The sequence below is a fragment of the Sphaeramia orbicularis genome, chromosome 21, assembly GCF_902148855.1.
Source record: "Sphaeramia orbicularis chromosome 21, fSphaOr1.1, whole genome shotgun sequence".
Taxonomy (NCBI): Eukaryota; Metazoa; Chordata; class Actinopteri; order Kurtiformes; family Apogonidae; genus Sphaeramia; species Sphaeramia orbicularis.
Window position 1 is genome coordinate 14,620,319 of NC_043977.1, and position 23,498 is coordinate 14,643,816.

General features: G+C 36.0%; 1 protein-coding gene across 1 annotated transcript in view; it reads right to left on the reverse strand.

Annotated features, from left to right (window-relative positions):
- Nucleotides 1-5,567: 5,567 nt before the first annotated feature.
- The window catches only part of htr1fa (5-hydroxytryptamine (serotonin) receptor 1Fa), a 117,917-nt gene continuing 99,986 nt past the window's right edge, over nucleotides 5,568-23,498 (reverse strand). The window contains exons 2-3 of the mRNA XM_030125117.1: nucleotides 8,045-8,156; nucleotides 5,568-7,635 (exon numbers count right to left, since the gene is read on the reverse strand). Coding sequence (XP_029980977.1) covers nucleotides 6,420-7,634 — 1,215 coding nt within the window. The 5' untranslated portion in view covers nucleotide 7,635; nucleotides 8,045-8,156 and the 3' untranslated portion in view covers nucleotides 5,568-6,419. The remainder of the gene's footprint in view (nucleotides 7,636-8,044; nucleotides 8,157-23,498) is intronic.

The following is a 23,498-nucleotide window of genomic DNA, read 5'->3' on the forward strand; positions in this document are numbered from 1 at the left end:
AAAATCGAAATCAAAATCGAAAATCGAGTTTTTAGAGGAAAAAATCGGGATTTTTTTTTTTGCCAAAATCGTGCAGCCCTAATATATATATATATATATATATATATATATATATATATATATATATATATACATATATATGTATGTATGTATGTATGTATGTATGTATGTATATGTATGTATATGTATATATGTATATGTATGTATATGTATATATATATATATATATATATATATATATATATATATATATATATATATATATATATGTTTGCATTTCAGCTCTCTGAAATACACAGACTGAAATGTTTAACAGGGTTTTACTGAAAATTAATAAAATAACAGTTTTACATATGGGTGGGAGGTTGTTAACTTTATAAATGCAAGATTTTGAAACAGGCATTTTTTCTGCAGTTCTTGCAAAGTATCTAACAAGCACTATTTATTGTTTTTAACTTTTTTTTGTCTTTTTTTTTTTACACAGACAGCTGCAGCAAGGCACTTTGGTTGTTATCACAGCCCAGCGTCAACACTAAACAGACGTTCCAGTCTGACTGGAAGTAACAGAGGTCAACCTGACAGTGTCCAACCACATGGTATAACAGCTATTCAAGACCACCACATGTGCCTGTCTCTGAAACAGGTTCTGGTCACCTGCCATAACACCAGCTGAGACTCTGACACTCACACAGTCAATGTGTTGCTTCGTGTCAGTGGTGGTAACACATAATACTGTGACAATTACAGCCATTGCATGACCTGAAACTGTCTTAATTTGTGTTTATATAGGGTGGGGAAGCAAAATTTACAATATTTTGAGGCAGGGATTGAAAGAAAGTGTATGACCAATTAGTTTATTGAAAGTCATGAGAATTTATTTGCCACAAGAAAATTTACAAAATAGAAAATGTTTTTATTCTATGTGTCCTCCTTCTTTCTCAATAACTGCCTTCACACGCTTCCTGAAACTTGCGCAAGTGTTCCTCAAATATTCAGGTGACAACTTCTCCCATTCTTCTTTAATAGTATCTTTAAGAAAGTCGACATTGCTGTGTGATGTTCTATTGGTAGCATGTTCTAAAACGCCCCAAATAGCAGAATCCAGAGGGTTTAGATCTGGGCTAGAAGGCGGCCATAAACATGATTCCCAAAAATTGCTAAAGTTGGATTTGTTGCTGTTGTCAACAAGTGTTTTGGTGTTCTTGTGTAAGATTTTAACTTCAAATCATATTTTACTGCATTTCTAAGGGTTTTGTTGTCTACCTCAAGTTCAATTGCCATTTTTCTCATGGATTTGGTTGGATCCTTTAGGATTTTGGATTTGAGAGCTTTAATAAAAGCTTTGGTACGTTTTTTGTTGCTTCCTCCACTTCCACACTTTGTCGTAATAGTTTTGCTCATAGTCATTCTCTTCTTTCCATTATAAACAGTCTTTATGGACACTCCAACTATTTTTGAAATCTCCTTTGGTGTGACGAGTGCATTCAGCAAATCACACACTCTTTGACGTTTGCTTTCCTGATTACTCATATGGGCAAAAGTTTCTGAAAAGGTATGGATAATAGTGTTAGGTATGATTATGACATCACTATATGTTTGGTTTCAAAACAATTGACGCAGTGCCTGCTGAGAAAAAACAACTAAATATTCATTGTAAATTTTGCTTCCCCACCCTGTATACTGATTACTCAATAAGTATTTACACAAAGTTCTTTTTTTGGGTCCTCATTGACTACAAATCATCAATTTCAGATTATTTATGGGTGTGCTTTTTAACCCCATAAAACCAAACATATCATATTTGATACATGAGTTTTGAAGCCAAATACTTAATCAGTGTGATTATTGTTTTTCTTGAAAAACCTGATGTATGTAATTAGATACATGCAATACACAGATAATCCACCAGGGGGAGGAATTCGCTCACAGAGGCCTTTCCAGTGATACTATAAGACTGTCATTAACTCTTTCATGCATACTGGTCACTACAGTGGACAGCTATTCTACAGCTGTTCTCTTGTATACATGGATTTTGTTGTTCTTTTTTTTTTTTTTTTTTTTTTACACATATCTTTATTAAAGTTTTAATACACTACATATCTTTTCTGACATGAATTGGTAATATTACGTAGATCTCTCCTGGGCATAAACCCCCAGAATCACAAGCCCTCCCCATAGTTTTCACATATTTATCAGTAAACATGTTTCTGTGCATCAAAAATTAAACATGTGGTGTCCAGCTGAGTGGACATTTTTGCAACTTCATGAAAAATAGGTTCATAAGAATTTTTTTTTTCATTATTATTTTTTATGCTTTTTTTTTTTTTTTTTTTTTTTTAATTTCATTTATTTATTTTATTTATTTATTTTTCAGAACAAAATTTTCAATTGCATTGTTTTTTTCATGCCTAAAGAGGAATAAAAACACTCTGGAAAATATTTTGATTAAGGTTCTCATAATTCGTGCATGAAAGGGTTAATGAGGAAGGAGTTAGAACTTTGACAATTTTGGAAAGGAATTACCAATTTGTTAGACATGTTTGTGTTCTATAGTTTTTGTTTGTTCAAAAATAATAGTATTTGAGCATTGAGACCTGATGTATCAAATATGCTAAAAAAATTGAAATTCAGACATGGAAATTAATATTTGAAAATAAAAAAAAAAAGTTTTGGTTGTTCAGAAGGACCAATAAAGGCTCCGGTTTCAAAGAACTGGAATTTTCTGTCAATGATTTAATGGTTCAGACTTTACAGGGTTCATATCCTTAAAAATAATTTTATATTTAATACTCAGCAACAATTTGCACTCAAGATTAAGATGTTGACTTTGTTTTTGGTCACACAAAGACAGTTTTACATAGAGAACATCACATGAAAAACCCTTCAGTTGGATTGTCTTCTTGGCAGGCATTGCGAATTGGAAGCTTCATGTTGATCCGCTGGTGACTCCTACTAGTTGTAGAGTTTGCATGCATAAAACACTGCAATTGAAGGATCTGGGAGCGATAGAGTGAACCTTCTGCTACCCAGCTCCTCACTGAGAGATTCAAAGAGTGAGTGGCTTCATTTTGTGGAGGAAGTACTCGTTTGCGCCATGAGAATAAAAGCAACACTTAGTTTTTTCATACCTTCACCCATGTATGTGTGTATTTCTATATCTGTCACTCAAAATGTTCTTGAAAAGGTCTCTTCACAGTCAGCGGATAGGGCACTTCATGATATTTTTCTTAAATAAAATTAGACACATACTGCATGGCTACATCTATAAATATTTATTTAATCTACATTATGGTGTTTTTGCAGTCATGGTGAATAATAGTAATATAGAAAAACACAAGATGATAACCTTAAGGACATATAACATGAATCTGGGAGTATGTTTTAATGGTCAAGGACTTGGTTTTAGGGATGTGCATGAATTATCAATAACTGGATTAGTAAAAGTATGCATAGCTAATGTTTTTTTTTTTTTTTTAAACAGTCAATTAGTTTTTGTTTGAGATGTAAGGAGTTTTATGTTTTACTTCATAGAGACGTGGAACTGTTTTCGGCACAGTTTCCACCTAAATGCTGAAAACGTTAAGTCAAATCTGAAAGGGTTTTAAAGTATGTACAGGGTGGGGAAGCAAAATTTACAATGAACATTTAGTTGTTTTTTCTCAGCAGGCACTACGTCAATTGTTTTGAAACCAAACATATATTGATGTCATAATCATACCTAACACTATTATCCATACCTTTTCAGAAACTTTTGCCCATATGAGTAATCAGGAAAGCAAACGTCAAAGAGTGTGTGATTTGCTGAATGCACTCGTCACACCAAAGGAGATTTCAAAAATAGTTGGAGTGTCCATAAAGACTGTTTATAATGGAAAGAAGAGAATGACTATGAGCAAAACTATTACGAGAAAGTCTGGAAGATACTATTAAAGAAGAATGGGAGAAGTTGTCACCTGAATATTTGAGGAACACTTGCGCAAGTTTCAGGAGGCGTGTGAAGGCAGTTATTGAGAAAGAAGGAGGACACATAGAATAAAAACATTTTCTATTATGTCAATTTTCTTGTGGCAAATAAATTCTCATGACTTTCAATAAACTAATTGGTCATACACTGTCTTTCAATCCCTTCCTCAAAATATTGTAAATTTTGCTTCCCCACCCTGTATGTAATTAACTCACTCTTTATTTGGTCAGGCGTTTTTATTTATTATTGGGTGGAGGCCACATGCCGACAATGACATCATGACTATTTCACTTATACTGGTTTCATCAGTTGCTTCAAAAAGTGATTAAAATGTCCTTCCCTCTTTTATTTATGTGTTTTTGTTTTAGTGAACTCACAACATATCTGAATTACTCTTTGTGGTGGGCATGATTTAAGGATGTGCACTCTGATCATGTTGTTCTTGTGTCAGATTCTAAGTAAACACAAGCCTCACAAGCAACGAAAGTAACATCCAGAGTTACACACTTGCATTTTAATGTTATTCATTTTATCGCTTTGTTTTATTTTATCGATTGAGCTCAATTAAAAGTAGCACGCCTCCATTATGAATCTCTTTCTTTTAGCCTTGACAAGGTGAATGTAATTAGTCACTACCGACTGAGAGGTCTGTAGTACTTACACGAGCCACACGGGGATGCTAACATACCAGAGTTTATTAAATTGTCTCTATTGACTTTGAAGAGTCATCTGAGTGGACTATGGAGCTGCCTTCTGCTGTTCTTCAGTTACATAAAGAACAGTAGGGTATTCTTGCTACGAATAACCTTTTATTTATTCATCAAATTGTGACGTATTCATTTTTCTCGATTAATTCAAATAAGAAAAAGGTATTCTGTTTAAAGCGTAAAGAAAAAACGTGAAGATTCTTCAGTTGTGGAATGTTTATTATTGATTATTGAGACAGTAGTGAGAGACAAAAACAAACAGTATACAAATACTGGTCAAAATGTCAGAAATGTATACAGTATATATGGCACACTTTCTATTATCTCTCTGGTATACAGTACACCCTCACACTTGACTCATCCACAATATTTTCATCAACATTTTATGTGCCCTCTTGGAGGCAGTAAAGAAATAGTAGTTCTATTCCAAGTACATGAGTGGGAGTAATGTAATGAGGATTTCTCCACCGGTGGTTCTCACAGTTATTAACCTAATGCTGGTTCGGGTGTGGGTGTGATATGGGATGGAGTGTTAAACGGCTCCAGGATAGATCAATAAATAAGTGAAAAGAACATTAAAGGTTGTTCATAAATATTAATCAAAATGGCAATAAATAAAATACTTCAAGAAATTATTTAAAGAAGAATAAGATTTGTGCAAAACCATGATTTAAAGTGGCAGTGACTTGTCGAGTAAATACCGTGACCCTCGACCCTTAAAGGTTCAGTGTGTGATATTTAATGGCATCTAGTGGTGAAGTTATAGGAAAAAAAACAAAAACAAAAACAAAAAGCCGTATCTACAGGTAGTGTTCGGTCGTTCCCATTTTTTTGCCTTTTGGCTAAGGGGATATTTATTTACCTTACTTCAACGCTGAGTCCACTTGCCATAAAACCTAAAAAAAAAAACTGCAACATATTTGTGAATACACTGTATATTGTTTCTGCATTTACATTCATATTAATCTACACACTGAACCTTTAGGTATTTTCCACAAGTATCTCTTTCTCTCTGTTTCATTTTAATATTATTAATGGAATGACTTGGTCCCGTATCATAAAACATTTTACACATTAAAAAGTATATTTATACATATATATTTTTTCAAATTTCACAAATAAAAACATGTCATGTGAAGTTTTGGTGTCTTATGTTTCACAAGCCAATTCATTATTTAAAAACTTATCGGAATGTCTTGATGTGCTGAATACATACCATATTCAATAACTGCGACAATCAATGTGAACATCACAGCCACATAAAGTCACAACTTGGTATGCTGTGGTATATTTTACAGATGTTCTTTATATCAGCCGGGAGGGAGGTCATTAGATAGAACAGTCATACTGGTCAGCTATTTCAAGACCTTTAAATGGGGCTGATCACAAATGCTCAAAAGCCAGATCTCTAAAAAGGTCAGCAATGGCCCATTTTCTGAAAACCAACATGTCAGTGTAAAACCATACACACCAATTAACTTCAAGGAGATGAGGCTATTCTATTAATAGCGGGACTTGGATTTCAATGTGGAACTCAGATCATTTCTGAGCCGTTGCCATTTGGGCTGTTGAAGTGCCCGGTGGAGTGTCTGGAAATGGCTGTCAATCCTTTCCTCTCTGAGAATATTCTCTCTCTGGCACATTCAGTCAGTGTTCAGATGGTATTTTCTGACCTCAATCCATTAGTTTGTCCCCGTAATATGTGGCGGTACATAGTGTACGTGAATCATCATGCAGAATTGTAACCATCAGAGATAATGACTGCACCTAATTAGTCTTTGGAAAGCTTTTTTGAAGTCCTCATTAAAGATGGTATAGATTAGCGGATTGATCAGAGAATTGAGGTAACCCAACCATGTCAAAAAGTCAGCCATTTCCATTGAAGTACTGCAAGAGCTGCAGGTGTTAACGATCACCTCCTTGACAAAAAACGGGAGCCAACAGATGACAAAAGCCCCTATTATCAACCCCAGAGTGGATGCTGCTTTACGCTCTCTTGAGCCTGAGATCCTGGGTCCTTGGTAAAACTGACTCCGTCGTGATTCACTACGTGACTCACTCCGTGACGCAAGACGGCGTGAGCGTGTTTTGCATTTTAATGCCTTTACGGAGACACGTACGCGCTCACGTGGGGGATCTTCAGTTGAGGGTTCAGAGGTAGACTTTTCTGGCGGGCTAATGGGCTCCGGACTCCGAGGCCCCCCATCTACATCGCCCTCTCCAGCGGGGTAGGATGACGGGATCATGCTCCCGTTGGTCATGCATGAGTGGCGGCTAGCTCGACTGGCCTCCCTCCGCATATAGAGGGTCTGAGCTGCGCGGTAAATTTTATAGTACAGAATCAGAATGAGTAGCAGGGGGATGTAAAATGCTCCAAAGGTGGTATAGAGCGTGAAGGTGATGTGATGATGGGTGATGATGCACTGGTCTTCCTGTTCTGCATCCCCGCTGTAGTGGCGCCACAGTAACGGAGGAAGTGAGATGAGAATAGACAAAAGCCACACCAACGCTACCATCGCCCCAGCCATGGCCCCGGTACGCTTGCGCGAGTACTCCACCGCGTCAGTAATGGCCCTGTAGCGGTCGATGGCGATCGCAGCAAGGTGAAGGATAGAGCACGTGCAACAGGTGATATCCACACTTAACCAGATGGTGCACACCGGCTGGCCCATTACCCATTTCTCCTTCTGGATGTAGATTATGCTGAAAGGCATGACCAGCACAGCCACCAGCAGGTCGGTCGCCGCTAATGAGCAAATAAGGTAGTTGGCTGGGTGGTGCAACTTGCGGGTGACGGCGATAGCTGTGATCACCAGGCAGTTGAAGAATGTGGTCAGAATCGCCAGTATGGACAAGGTCGTTGTAAGCAGGACCTTACTGGTAGGGCGTTCAGGGGTCTCCAGTGACTCATAATCACTGCTGCTTGTAGAAAACGCCCCTTCAGTACAATTGGGAAAATCCATTCTGCAATGGAAAGTGAATAATGCATTAGACATAAATGGATCTTAGGGAAATTCAATTTTCACAAGTTGCGTACTGTATACATAATTTAGAGCCGATGCTTATTTTGTCACACAGCTTTCATTTCTTGTTATTTCATCCTTGTATCCTAGAACTTGAACAATCATCATTTTGAAGCTTAATCCACTTTAAAAGAATAGTATAATTCTCTCTTTGTCTTTGTCACTGATTTCTCTGCACTTCATACATAAAACATGTCAAAGTGGATGAAAGGGAAGTTTTCATTCAAAATGTGGCTTTGATGGAAATAGACTTTGGCAGTGCTCAGGGTCGTAAAACATTAAATGGTTGGCGAAGCTTTGAAACTTTCCAGATTAACTTGCCCCAAAAAAAGTTTGCCGTCCTGTCCTACCTGTCTGGGCTGTAACGTGTTGCTTGCAGTTGGTTGAGTGAGCGGCAGACAGCCTGTTCTGATCTGTGCTGCCTGCAAGCCCCGCCGTCACATCACCTCAGTCACTCAACACCTGTTAGAGAGAGGACAAGGAAACAAAAGAGGAAAACTGTAAAAACACAGAGAGAAAGGAGGAGAGCTACAGAACCAGGGTGGAGTGGATGTCTGAGGAGAGAGAATGAGATTTTCTTAAAAGCAACAAAGTAAAGATGCAGCCAAGGACAAGCACAAATACGCAGCATTGAAAAGGATTGGAGATGTAGTGCGTGTTTCTGTTCCCACAAGCTAATTTTTCATTTTATTTAATTCAAGTGAACCACTTTCTCATAGCTACTGATCTTTCTTAGCACTTTAATTAAGTACTCAACAAGACGAGAGGGTTAGACTGATGATTCACTTTATTTGATTTATGATTATGACGATCTTGAGTTTTTTCCTATGATTTAATTGTAACATCACATATATGCATCTTTCAGAAGGTTAACCCATAGAGACCCGAACAGCCACCGGTGACACAAACCATCTACAGATAAAACTGTTTAAACCCGCTGATCCACTAATCCTATCTATATATTAGAGCTGCACAATATATTGTCTGAGCATCGTCGTCGTGATGTACGTGTGCGCAATAATCACATCGCAGGTCCTGGAATGTAGGAGGCAAATGAACTCAATGTATTCGCATCTACAGGGTGGGGAAGCAAAATTTCCAATATTTTGAGGCAGGGATTGAAAGACAGTGTATGACCAATTAGTTTATTGAAAGTCATGAGAATGTATTTGCCACAAGAAAATTGACATAATAGAAAATGTTTTTATTCTATGTGTCCTCCTTCTTTCTCAATAACTGCCTTCACACGCTTCCTGAAACTTGCGCAAGTGTTCCTCAAATATTCGGGTGACAACTTCTCCCATTCTTCTTTCATAGTATCTTCCAGACTTTCTCGTAATAGTTTTGCTCATAGTCATTCTCTTCTTTCCATTATAAACAGTCTTTATGGACACTCCAACTATTGTTGAAATCTCCTTTGGTGTGACGAGTGCATTCAGCAAATCACACACTCTTGACGTTTGCTTTCCTGATTACTCATATGGGCAAAAGTTTCTGAAAAGGTATGGATAATAGTGTTAGGTATGATTATGACATCAATATATGTTTGGTTTCAAAACAACTGACGTAGTGCCTGCTGAGAAAAAACAACTAAATGTCCATTGTAAATTTTGCTTCCTCACCCTGTAATTTCAACCTGGGTACCTGACACACACTGTACGCAGCGATCCACCAATCACAATCATTCTTAAACAGTTTGCTGAAGCAGACCACGCCCCTGCACATGGAGTGAGTTGCTGGAAACATTGAAAAATAAAAGAAAATCACCAAAAATGAAGACTTGTTGCCCAAAAAAAAGCAACGTCAGTTATCTGGAATTATTTCAGCTACAAGAAGGATGATATTGAAACGGGTGTTCTGTGTCGACAGTGTCTTGCACTTGTTACCACAATGAGATGTAACATAACTAATTTGTTTGACCGTTTACGTCGGCACCACACAGCTATTATATCCTCCTCAGTATTTTTTCATATCGCAATATATATCACAGGGTTAAAAAAAATCGTGATGTCAGTTTTTTCCAATATCGTGCAGCCCTACTATACATGTAATTAATTGGTGTAAAATAGTTTGTCATCTTTTCATGGTCGTCAGATATGACCCATTTGGATGTTCAGAGGCTCCGTTGTTACCGTGGAAACACCGTCATCTTCTACAGCATTCATTCACCAGTAAAACCCATGGAGTTGGATCAATAACAGTGAATGGAGACACTTGTTTTTTACTTTCAGTTAGTGATATCTGTGCTGAAAAAGTCCCTTTTCCTTCATTTTCCTCTGTTTTGATATAATTAACTTCGACTTTACTCTGAGTTTTCATGAACATCTACATGATCTGTGAATTAAATATAGGAAAATACATGATTTACACCAAAAAATGCAAACTACAGAGGATAATCTTATTAAAAAAACAGGGATAAATGAGTAAAGAAGGGTCAGCCCTGCGATGAACTGGCGACTTGTCCAGGGTGTACCCCACCTTTGCCCCTATGTAGCTGGGATAGGCTCCAAGCGACCCCCGTGACCCTAGTGAGGATAAAGCGGGTTCAGGAAATGAATGAATGAATGAGTAAAGAAGGGGAGAAATTAAAAAAAAAAAATCATTGGGGAACTGCCACAAAAGGAGCACTGGGTCTTTATGGGTTAATACAAGTTCATTAACTTATTAATTACTGGAATGAACTTAAATTAAAGGTCATGGCATGTTACACAAAGTGATTGCAAATATCCCTGTTTTGTATGGGCAACAGCCACTGTAATTGAATCAACATGCTCAGGTATGACCAGCATTGCTGCTTTCCTTCACTCTCCGCATTGCTGAGTATCCTGAAGACATGAGTGGGAACAGTTGCTATAGAAACACAAGAAGTACAATACTTTCAGCTAATGTGGTTATGGAGCAGAGGCAGCCAAACTCTGACTGTTGGGTCTCTGCTGAGACCGTTCGATTCCCAGGCGGCGGGTCAGGGGTAGGGGGGGTGTAGGTGAGTGGGGTGGAAGGGTACAATCCAAGTGGAGTGAGTGAGTGAAGTGAGTTAATAGAATTTAGTTCACCTAACTCTAACATACAAAAGAGAACCTGCTAATAGTCCACCGGAAAACACCAGAAGACCCCTTTTAGCAAAAATGACCTTGTAGAAAGACACAAATTTTATGAACACATTACCAACAGGGTCTAGCTATCAGACGCAAAACTTTTAAGTGAAATTTAAGAATGTCTTCACAGTCAGTAAGTTGAGAATATGAAGTCTAGATGAATTTTCTGAACAGCTACGATTAGCATTGTTTCACTAAAGCAGGGGTTCCCGAAGTGGGATACGTGAAGGGTGTGATTTGTTGGGGGGGATAGGGGGGATCAACCCCCACTCTGGTTTTTACAACCCTACTTCTGCTCAATGAATTTCATCCTCGGGGGGGACAACCAACCAACCAGTGTAAACAACAGGCAGGTTGTGACAGTTTTCTTATACTTATATCCTACATTACTGGCACTAAAGTTCATCTGAACCGAACTGTCGGCAGTCTCGGAATTTGCGAACGTCCCCATGCAGTGGGGCGCCGTAAGGGGGGGGGGGGTGTAAATGTGACAAATTCCTGGGGCCAAGCATTTGTGTTTCCGGTGGAAACAGGTTAGAATATATGAAAAACAGACCTCAGGAGGTGGACATAGAAAGTATGTCAAGTTTCACTTTCATTTTACAGCAGCATAAGTTACATTAACCATGGAACACCCCCCCACCCCCTTGCTCCAAAAATAACCCCCAAAAAACATCCCCCCCTCTGTTTTTTTGACAAATCACACCCAGGAGCACTTGGAAGAAGCCCAAGGGGTACTTGAATTTTTTTGGTAAAAATACATTAAATAAGTCATCATGTACTGCACACAAAACCAATAATGACAATTAATGCTGAAACATAAAACAAAATAAATGCATTCATATCATATTTTTTATTGTCAATCATCTTGTTTAAGCTTTGGTAACATTTTAAGAACATTTCTATTTTATATTATTCAAAATTAGTTTATTTGAGTAGCTAAATAATTATTTTTTGTCGATGAAAGGTTTATTTATTAATTAATTACCAATTTATTTATTTTTCTTATCAGTGAAAGAGGACACTTTTCAATTTATATTTTGCACACAAAACTTACTTTGAAAATGTGTTATTTTTTTATATATTACAGTTAAATATATGTTGTTTGTTTAAAAAGTTTTGAAAATACAAAACAGACACCTTTGGCACAGGAATAAATTTTGCCTAATTGTTTTCTATCGGAAATGCTGAAGCGAAAGTTGGGGGTACTTGGCTAAAAACAGTATTTTTCAGGGGGTACTCCACTGTAAAAAGTTTGAGAACCACTAACTTAAAGCTTCAGTGCTGCACCAAAACCTTGCATCTTCTTTCAGTGTATTGTACATCAAGTGATCTGAGAGGACATAAGACTTGTGCATCTACTCCTCGCCTGTGTTTTCAGGCTGTAGATCTTTGGAATAATCTACCCCACGATGCAGATTTCCTCTAACACAGGTGTTTAGAGGTAGGTAGGGGGTTAAATACAGGATTGATGGCTGTAATTACCAAGTTTTTGAACAGATTCCTCCAGATGTAATTTGGATGTGATTTTATTATGCTACTGTATCTCTGTGCAGAAGCTCGGAAATGTGGCTTCACTTTTCCGTAAACACAACATAATGGTGTCGGGTGATCTATATGTATAATTAGTCTCTTGATTTGGACTGGGAGCTGAGAGCTGCAGAAGGGAAGTCTGTATTTTCATATATTCCTCCCATTTTCAGCTCTTGCAGCTTTAAATCATGCAAGACATTCTGTCCCAAGCACAAATAATTGTATTTCAGTTGCTTAAAAATATGACAAAAAACACTTTTTCTTTTTTTCATAATGATTAGAGTGTGTTTCTAGATCTTATCTTATTAAAATAATGTAGAAATGATTTGTAGGTAATGAAGTACAATCTTAAGTTTGAGTTTCGAAGCTCACTTTTTCCTCGTTTGTGTTGAAAACCTCATTCAGGTTTAAAATTACTTCCCATGCTTGATACAAGAAAAGCACTTCCTAAATTGAAGTTTCACCAAACACCTGAATAAAAGCTGTGTGTTCACTGTAATGAGTCGGGTACAGTTCATTACACTGCTATAGCTGTGAAATAAATGTAAAGTATAAATAGTTTGACATCTATTCCGGAAAAAATTGCCTCGCTCCCATGAAACCAGCCGATGAAGAGTTTCCACATTATTTATTTCCATAATTTTCATCTTCGACAGTAGAATCCTTTGTGTTTTGATGCACATGATCTTCATATACATTTGAAAAACTTGCAGTACTTAATATGCAGATTACTTTTCACATTGAAATACATGATAATTACTGCTGTGCATCTGTTGAGCACTGTCACTGTGCTGAGCTGTGCATCTCAAAATAGTCTGCGTGTCAATGGTTCGTGTGTTTGTACAAAAAGTATAGTTTACACAGTAGAAGCATGCTGAGATATGTTACGCTGAGTTTGTGTCTGATAATGTTAGTACATTCAGTGATTGACAGCATATTTTACACCGTCAACCCCTCATTATCTGCAACAAAGACACAATCTGGTTTTCCCTGAAGTTGCATGTTTTTCTTTTTTTTTTTCCTCCAATTTTATTCAGTATTTTTTTAACCTGTTGTAGCTCTGAAGTAAACTATGTGTAATGTTCTCATGTGCAATATCTTTAAGTGCAATTTGTAAATAGCATTTAATTTTAGAAATGTATTACAAGTGACTGTGCGATTGTCTTTTCACTGTTTTATACTGCTTTTATGTTTTTATACTGCTTATATCTTTGACTTTTATTTGATTGTATCTTTTAACCTTTATGCTTGCACTCTATCTATCTATCTATCTATCTATCTATCTATCTATCTATCTATCTATCTATCTATCTATCTATCTATCTATCTATCTATCTATCTATCTATCTATCTATCTATCTATCTATCTATCTATCTATCCTAAACTTAACTAAACTAAACTAAACGAGGTATTAGTTAGCACAACTTGTTCCATTATTTTGATAGCTGACCATAATAGTATCATTAGCAAACAAGTGGTCCCAGACACAACAAACCCCGCCCCTCGCACATATCGTAGCTTATTTTGGAATCAATCCAGCTGATGTCATCATGTCTATGGATGTGCTGATGTCAGCATATCAACTGTCTCTATATATGTGCCAAGTTTGAAGAAAAATGAAACACAATTGATGTTTTTATAGACATGAGAAATTTCGACCATTATAAATAAATGGGAGAAGAAAAAAGATTTTAAAAATTCATAAAATATTTGAACTTTGACCTACTCTTCTCGAAATGTAATCACATCTATTCTGGGTCACTGGCAATCTATAAACCCAATTTGGTATGAATTCAACCAATACTTTTGCTGCTACAGACATGTGAAATTTTGCCCATTATAACTAAATGGGGGAAAAAAGGATTTTTAAAAATTCATAAAAAATTTCAACTTTGACCTATGTTTCCAAAAATGTAGTTACACCTATTTTGGACCACTGGATATCTATAAACTAAATTTAGTATGAACTGAACCAATGGTTTTGCTGCTACAGACATTTGAAATTTTGCCCATTATAAGTAAACGGGGGACAAAAAGATTTTACAAATTCATAAAAAATTTGAACTTTGACCTACTTTTCTGAAAATGTAAGGAGATCTATTATGGGTCACTGACAATCTATAAACCCAATTTGGTATGAATTCAGCCAACAGTTTTGCTGCTACAGACATGTAAAATTTCATCCATTATAAGTAAATGGTGAAAAAAAAGATTTAAAAAATTCAGAAAAAATGGGAACTGTGACCTACTTTTCCCAAAATGTAATGACATTTATTCTGGGTCACTGGCAATCTATAAACCAAATTTGGTATGAATTCAACCAATAAGTTTGCTGCTACAGACATGTGAAATTTTGCCTATTATAAGTAAAGGGGGGAAAAAAGGATTTTAAAAAAATTCATTAAAAATTTTAATTTTACCTATGTTTCCAAAAATGTACTCATAACTATTTTAGGCCACTGGATATCTATAAACTAAATTTAGTATGAACTGAACCAATGGTTTTGCTGCTAGAGACATTTGAAATTTTGCCTATTATAAGTAAACAGGGAAATTTTTAATTTTTAAAAAAATATTCATAAAAAATTTGAACTTTGACCTACGTTTCCAAAAATGTAATCACATCTATTTTGGGCCACTGGATATCTATAAACTAAATTTAGTATGAATCCAACCAATAGTTTTGCTGCTACAGACGTTTGAAATTTTGCGCATTATAAGTAAATGGCGGGGGGAAAGATTTTAAAAATTCATAAAAATGGGAACTTTTACCTACTTTTCCCAAAATATAAGCAGATCTATTCTGGGTCACTGGTAATCTGTAAACCCAATTTAGTATGAATTCAACCAATAGTTTTGGTGCTACAGACATGTGAAATTTCGCCCATTATAAGTAAATGGGGGAAAAAAACATATTTAAAAAATGTATAAAAAATGTGAACTTTGACCTACTTTTCCCAAAATGCAATGAGATCTATTCTGGGTCACTGGTAATCTATAAACCCAATTTAGTATGAATTCAACCAACAGTTTTGCTGCTAGAGTGTTAACAAACAAACAAACCAAACCAAAAACAACCCTTCAGGGGGCGGGTTAATTAAAGTGAAATAACCATACTCTACACATTTTCGAAACACAAAAGACGTCACGTGCAGGATTTTTATATGACAGTAATGGAAGGCTGCGGCAAATGATGATGTCTCTGCAGTCTACGAGTGACAAACGCAGGCTGTGCCGATAAGAAAGGCGCTGACAAAGCAGAAACATGTCAAAAAATCACTCCTGCACATTTACAGATCAAGATGTAGAGATTCATCCACAGATCGAGCACATATGCACAAATGAAAACACCCCGACAGCCCTGAACATGCTGTAGGCATCAACAAACAAACCTCCTCACAGTTATAAGGTTTTGAGGCCCAGAGTAGAAGGTCAAGTTCCCCACTCTCTCTCTCCCTTTTCTAGTAGAAATCCACCGAAGCTGCATCTGTCACCTGGAGTACAGTCTTTCAAGCACAAACGCTCTGTCCTAAGCACGACGACGAGCTGCCAAGTGTTGTTGTGAAGGATGAGTGTTGTGAAAATGCTGATTGTGTGATTGACAGTTCCGGGAAGATGCAAAATAAATGACTAAGTGCAGCACCAGAAGTGGGCACAGTGACTCTCATTCAATTGCTGTCGATCATTTCGCTCTCCTATTTTTATCGGTTGAATCTATTTAATTTGACAGTGGTGGAAAGTAATTAACAAAGCTGCGCTAATACATTGCAGTTCGGATTTATCAGTTTTTGTCTCCTGATGTCATATAGTTAGAGTTGTATTAACCCTTTCATGTATAGTGGTCACTACAGTGGACAGTTATTCTACGGCTGTTCTATTGTTTATTCATGGGTTTTGTTGTTTTAGTTCCATATCAGGACTCTTATGCATCATCCAAAACACTGCAATTCATACAATTGCGGTAACTTTGCTGTTCTTCATAAACCTGATCTGCAGTAACATGTTTTAGAGTAAATCCATTTCAAATTTTTTTTTTTTTTGCATATCCTCCTGAGACCCAGCAATGCATTTTGTCCTCTGTAGGGGACAAAAGTTTGACAGTTTTACTTTAAAAATGCTGTCCATTACAAAGGACATTCCATTAAAAAAAGCAATCAATAAATAAAAGTAGTTTTAAAAATGTATCTGAAAAAAACTGTTGCATTATGCAGTTTCCAATCAAGACAATTTTTTAATGTAAAAAAGCTAAAACTGTCCATTTCCTGGGTCTCAGGAGGATTTTATCTCTATGAAATGAGTAATAACTAATATTACAGTATGATAAAATGTGAGAAAAAAGTAGCAATTTAGCAATTAGTGACATTAAAAATGCTTTTATTTCATAGTTTTCACACAGTATATCACTTTCTGATGATGATTTTTATATAAATGTTTCTTTGCTTCAAAACTTTGCTTCAAAATGTTTCTTTGCTTCAAAACTTAAATATATGGTGTCCAGCTGAGTGGACACAAAAAAAAAAAAATAAATAAATTGCATTGTTTTTTTCATGCCTAAAGAGGAACAAAAACACTCAAGAAAAAAATACTGACGAAGGTTCTCATAATTCGTGCATGAAAGGGTTAAATTAGAAGCAGTATCTACACCAGTGGTTCCCAACCTTCTTTGGCTCGTGACCTCATTTTAACATCACAAATTTCTGGCGACCCCAGACATTCAAAACGGAGACTTTTTTTTTCTTTTGCTAAAATTTATTTGTTTCTGATCATGTAATAGTTTGCTATACTATGTTGTAAATAAACGTTAATTTTACATGACATTAAGGCTATATAATGTATATTATTGTAGACGGAGGCAGAAAAGCCAGGTTGAGATTACTGCACAAAGTGAGAATTTTGTACAGTCAGTCCAAAGGCTGCAAATTAAAACTGAACAAACAATAACTCAAACTATAAATTATGAAAGAGTTGCAGCATCTGAAACTGACCACAATGAACATTTGACAGATAAACAGTACCGCAGTGCTTCAGTTTCAGCTTCAGTTTGTCATGTCTTTTATGGTTTTGTGATTGTCTGTCTCAACTCACCGTATATTTTTTATTAGTAAGTTTTAATTTTTATCAATAACTAGAAATTTCAGGCAACCCCATCTGAATTCCAGGCGACCCCACGTGGGGTCCCGACCCTAAGGTTGAAAAACACTGATCTACACTGTAAGACCAGATAAGTTGAATTTGCTTAAAAATTTTGAGCAAACCGGTTGCCTTAAAAAATGTAAGTAATGAGTAATGAAAACTTGAGTGTATTAAACTTAAATGCTTGATTTGAATGGAATTGCTATTTTAAGTACAACACACTAAATGCCAAGTTAATTTAACTTAAATTTGTTGCAATGTCAATTGTTTTGTACAATCATTAGACTTCATGTCATCAGTTCATTGCACACAATTCCTAGCTGATTTGAATTAAAATCTTTTGCATTATAAATTGCTTTGTATAATTATTAAACTTAACACATTGTACCGTGGATGAAAGTTAGGCAGGGAGTTAGCTCAATATTATGTGCCAGTACAGGAAGTGCATTAAATTTTGCAAAGCATGAAGATTTACATAAAACATTAACAATTTCAGATGAACATTAAAGCTAATGTTCAACCTATGACTCTCACTCGTGGTGCAGCTCTACAAAAATACAAAAACAAACACAAAAAGGACAATAAACATTGTCATACACACATTAAGTCAAAATTAACAGTAACACCACAACCCCATTGAACCCCTGCACAGAAAAATAACACATTTTCAACAACATGCCCAATACCCACAATGCAATGCTGAGCTAAAAAGGTGGTCATGACTAAAACTTAGTGATTTAAATCCATTCGACTTAAACTTTTTTGTATTTTTGACTATGTCTACAAATTAGTAGAATATACTTAACATTTTATAGTAATGTAATACAACTTAAATCATTTAAGTACATTGTAATTAAAGCATTTTAGTAAATACAAAGTCCAGGCTTACAGTATAACTGTCAAATGATGGCAAAATAGATGCATGTTCATGTTTGTGCTAATGAGATTTTCAAGTTTTTCAGTCTCCCAAAACATTACACTTTGACCGATAATTGTTTTAGACATTAAAAAAAACAAAATACAAAATGCAAAATACATTAAAAACATCAGTGTAATGTTCATTAATTGACATATCATGAAAGTAAGGGTGAAATTATGCTTGATTTAATGAGTCTGCTATGCAAAACAAGATTGATTTCTGACAATTAAGGACAGTAATGACTATTCGCTAATTATTAATGTGCATTTAGTGAAACGCCGCTGAACCGTATCACCGAGCTACCCTGCAGTCATGTCCACTTCGTAGCTGCCTCTGTGTTCGGGCATTGACCTATGTCCTCGTTTCAAGCTTGACTGGATCACTCCATGCATGTCACAGCTGGGCTCCGCTCTCACTACCTGCTTCATGCAGATAGAAGTATTAGCTGGTGAAGTGCTCCCTGAGAACTCAATTTGATGTGGCTGGATCAAGCTCTCACCATGTCCAAACAGAGCAGGGGTGGTACATCGCAAGGGGCAGGAAAAGGAGTGGAAATTAAGAACTTTTTTTTTTTTTCCTGCTGTAAATATGCTGAAATATTCTCCATGTTTTGGCTTCAGATCGGACTGTGTTATGAACATACGTGATAAGACGACTGTGAAATGGATGGCTCACTGCTCACTCCTTTGAGAAACATTTAGTTTGTGCATAAATATGGGAGTTTTATCACTAATGGGTCAATATGGAAGTTTTTTGCATGCATTACATTACTGTTGCATTGTTGTACTGTGGAGAAGAAAGGCTTGAGTCCTCTGGATGTATGCTGTTATGACGGATGTCAGCAAATAAGACAGTTGTTAGAGACAGTACCTTGGAAATGGAGTAATCTAATATCCCAGCAACAAACTTCAACATAAGGCTAATGACGTTCATTTTGTCTTCTGTTAATGTGATTATTTTTTAAGCAGGTCATGTTTAAAAACTACACCTTGTCTGAACAAAAGAAAGAAGAAAAGTATAATTAAACTTCAACATAACTTCAGATAAGCACAGGTGAATCTGTCCATAAAATGTCAATTTCAGAGTCCTCAGGTTCACATTCCTGCTTTTTGCAGATAATGCGGCCCTATTAGCTTCATTAAGCCGTGACCTTCAGTCCGCACTGAGGGGTTTACGGCAAAGTGTGAAACAACTGGGATGAAAATTAACACCTCCAAGTCTCAGGACATGGCTCTCATGCTATGTTTATATGTAGCCAGGTAGTTTTGAAAATGGAGATTTCCCCCTCCCCCTTTTAAAAACTCTCCCTTTAAAAAAAAAAAAAAACCTTGTGCAGATGTGATCATTTTTGGAGAACTCTGCATTTATATCTATACCAGGGGTGTCAAACTCATTTTAGTTCAGGGGCCACTTTCAGCTAAATTTCATCTCAAGTGGGCCGGACCAGTAAAAAAATAACAGAGAAAAAAAGTTGAATTCTATTATGATCAGATTTATATCTACAAAGTTCCCGTAAAAATCTGAATAACATGAACAACTTGAATTGTCTTAAGAAAAAAAGAGCACTTTTAACAATAACAATATTATGCCTCAGTTTATCAGTTTATCGTTTACACATGCACATTACAATCGCACAAACATTTAGTAACAGGCAGAATATTGGTAAAATTGCATTTACTTTTCTTAAGACATTTCTATTTGTTCATATTTGTTCAAGTTATTCCCATTTTTTGTAAAAGTATAGTTTGGTAATGTAAACATTTTCATGTAATTTTACTTTTTTACACCAAAAAAAAAACAGAGAGAATTTGGGGTTGTCATTATTTGTAAGTTATTATAATATTTTACTGATCTGACCCACTTGAAATCTAATTGGACTGTATGTGTCTGTATGTGGAACCTGAATTAAAATGATTTTGACACCATTGATTGTTAATATCTTCAGTGTAATTTTTGTATTTCACAAATTTCATCCTGCGGGCCGGATTGGACCCTTTGGCGGGCCGGATTTGGCCCCCGGGCCGCATGTTTGACGCCAGTGATCTATACCGTTAAGTGTAGATGGCAGTGTAGTGGGATGATCGAGTACCATTAACCACTCAGAATACTGAAAAGAATCCCAATGAAATGTTACTTCCATTATGAACATATGGAGATGTAGTCTTCCTGGTTCCGCGTCTGAGACATTTAACTAATACAATGCAGATGGATGAGCCGGTGACTTTATTTTACAACCACAAATTGCTTTTCTGATGTGACAGAGGGGATGAAAAAGGGTTTGAATCATGTAGTTCTGTAGTCGTTAACGGCTTCAAACATGTTTTGTTTTTAGTTCATGTAGACTGCTGTGCACGGATGTAAATTATGACTTTATTTACTTCCTACTGAAGTGAACAGAACAGATAAAGAATAAAGCGTTTCCCTCTGTTTACACGCAAACGTGAAAACGTAGATTTGCTGAAATTTCCACTTTGGCCAAAGTTTTTTAGAAACATTCATTTTCGGTGCACGTGCCTGTCGTTATCATGTAAACGATAGGCACAAACAGAGAAAAGAGACTATTGAAACACAGCTGTGACAGTGGTGAAAATCCATCCATCCATCCATCCATCCATCCATCAAGGTTATTATTAAACTGAAACAAACATTTAGAAAATAACGAAAACTAATAAAAACTAGCAAACCTGCTCTAAAAACTAATTAAAACTAAATTGGTCAAAAAAAAGTCAAAACTAAATAAAACTAAACTGTAATGAAAAATCCAAAACTCTTACAACCTTTCCATCCATCCATCCATCCATCCATCCATCCAGGTTATTATCATTAACGAAAACTAACGAAATGACGAAAACTAGAATTGTAAAAATATTTTCGGTAACTGAAATAAATAAAAACTATACTTAAAAGAAAATAACAATAACTAACTGAAACTGTATTGTGTGCTTACAAAACTAACTAAAACGTATAAAAATTCTGGATAAGATTCCCTTCATTTTTGTCTTTGTCAGTGTCGGAATGATATAAAATCGATTTATTTATCTCAAGCAATTTTAGCTGCTGGCACCATATGAGATTTAACGGTCCGTCACTTCTTGTCACTTGTCGTTTAGTCGTCTTCTGGTCCCCACTCTACCTGGAAACATGGAGACTAAAGTTGGGAGAAAGCAGCAGAGTAAAAGAAAGTATAAAGAAACTAAGACTAAACTAAAACAAACATTTAGAAAGTCACGAAAACTAATAAAAACTAGCAAACCTGCTCTAAAAACTAATTAAAACTAAATTGGTCAAAAAAGTCAAAACTAGATCAAACTAAACTGTAATGAAAAATCCAAAACTCTTACAACCTTCCATCCATCCATCCATCCATCAAGGTTATTATCGTTAACGAAAACTAACGAAATGACGAAAACTAGAATTGTAAAAACCTTTTTGTTAACTGAAATAAATAAAAACTATAATTAAAAGAAAAAAAGATAACCAACTGAAACTGTATTTTGTGCTTACAAAACTAACTAAAACGTACAAAAATTCTGGATAAAATTCCCTTCGTTTTCATCTTTTGTCAATGTCAAATTGATACAAAATCGATTTATTTTGTTCTAGCAATTTTAGCTAGTGGCACCATACGACACTTCATGGTCCGTCACTTGTGGTTTACAGTCATCTTCTCATCCCCACTCTACCTGGAAACATAGAGACTAAAGCTGGGAGAAAGCAGCAGAGTCCTGGCTGGGATTTATTTGAATACGACAGAGAAGATAAAAGATACGACAAAACTAAAATTAATACTAAAACTAAACTAAAACTAAGTATTTAGAAAAAAAATGAAAACTAATAAAAACTAGCAAACCTGCTCTAAAAACTAATTCAAACTAACTGAATTAAAGACAAAAAGTCAAAACTAAATAAAACTAAACTATAATGAAAAATCCAAAACAATTATAACCTTGGTAGTCAGTCTCCAACAAGCTCATATATATACACATATACACACCTACACACATGCATATACATACATATACACAAGTACATGTACACATAATTCTAGGCTGTCAACAGGTGGACTGGGTCTGCTGTGTTGAAGAAGTGAAGATCCAAATTTACAAGTCGATCTATGTTCGTACTCTCATATATCGTCATGAACTATGGGTTGTGACCAAAAGAACACAAATGCAGATACAAGCAGTGGAAATGGGTTCCCTCTGAAGGGTGGCTGGGCTCTCCCTTAGGGTGAGGAGATCAGCCATCCAGGAGGAGCTCAGACTAGTGCTGCTGCTCCTCCACACTGAGCAGAGACTGTTGAGGTGCATGTGATTTGGATGCTTCCTGGACACCTCCCTGGTGAGGGAGTTTTGGGCATGTCCAAGGAAGAGGAAACCCCAGGGTAGACCCAGGACACACTGGAGGGAGGATCTGTTTTGGCTGGTCTGGTTTCTCTGAGGAGATAGAGGAGGTGACCAGGGAGAGGAAAGTCTGGGCTTCACTGCTTAGAATGGATGGATGGAAAGGTTATAATTGTTTTGGATTTTTCATTATACTTTAGTTTTATTTAGTTTGGACTTTTTTTCTCTAATTCAGTTAGTTTTAATTAGTTTTTAGAGCAGGTTGGCTAGTTTTTATTAGTTTTCATTGTATTCTAAATGCTTAGTTTTAGTTTAGTTTTAGTTTCTTTATATCTTTTATCGTCTTCACCATTGAATTCAAATAAATCCCAGACAGGACTCTGCTGCTTTCTCCCAACTTTAGTCTCCACGTTTCCAGGTAGAGTGGGGACCAGAAGATGACTAAATGACAAGTGACGAGAAGTGACGGGCCGTTAAATCTCATATGGTGCCAGCAGCTAAAATTGCTTGAGGGAAATAAATCGATTTTATATCAATCCGACATCGACAAAGACGAAAACGAAGGGAATTTTATCCAGAATTTTTATACGTTTTAGTTAGTTTTGTAAACAAACAATACAGTTTCAGTTAGTTATAATTTTTTTCCTTTTATTTATAGTTTTGATTTATTTCAGTTAACAAGAATGTTTTTACAATTCCAGTTTTCGTCATTTCGTTAGTTTTCGTTAACGATAATAACCTTGATAGAAGGATGGATGGATGGATGGAAAGGTTGTAAGA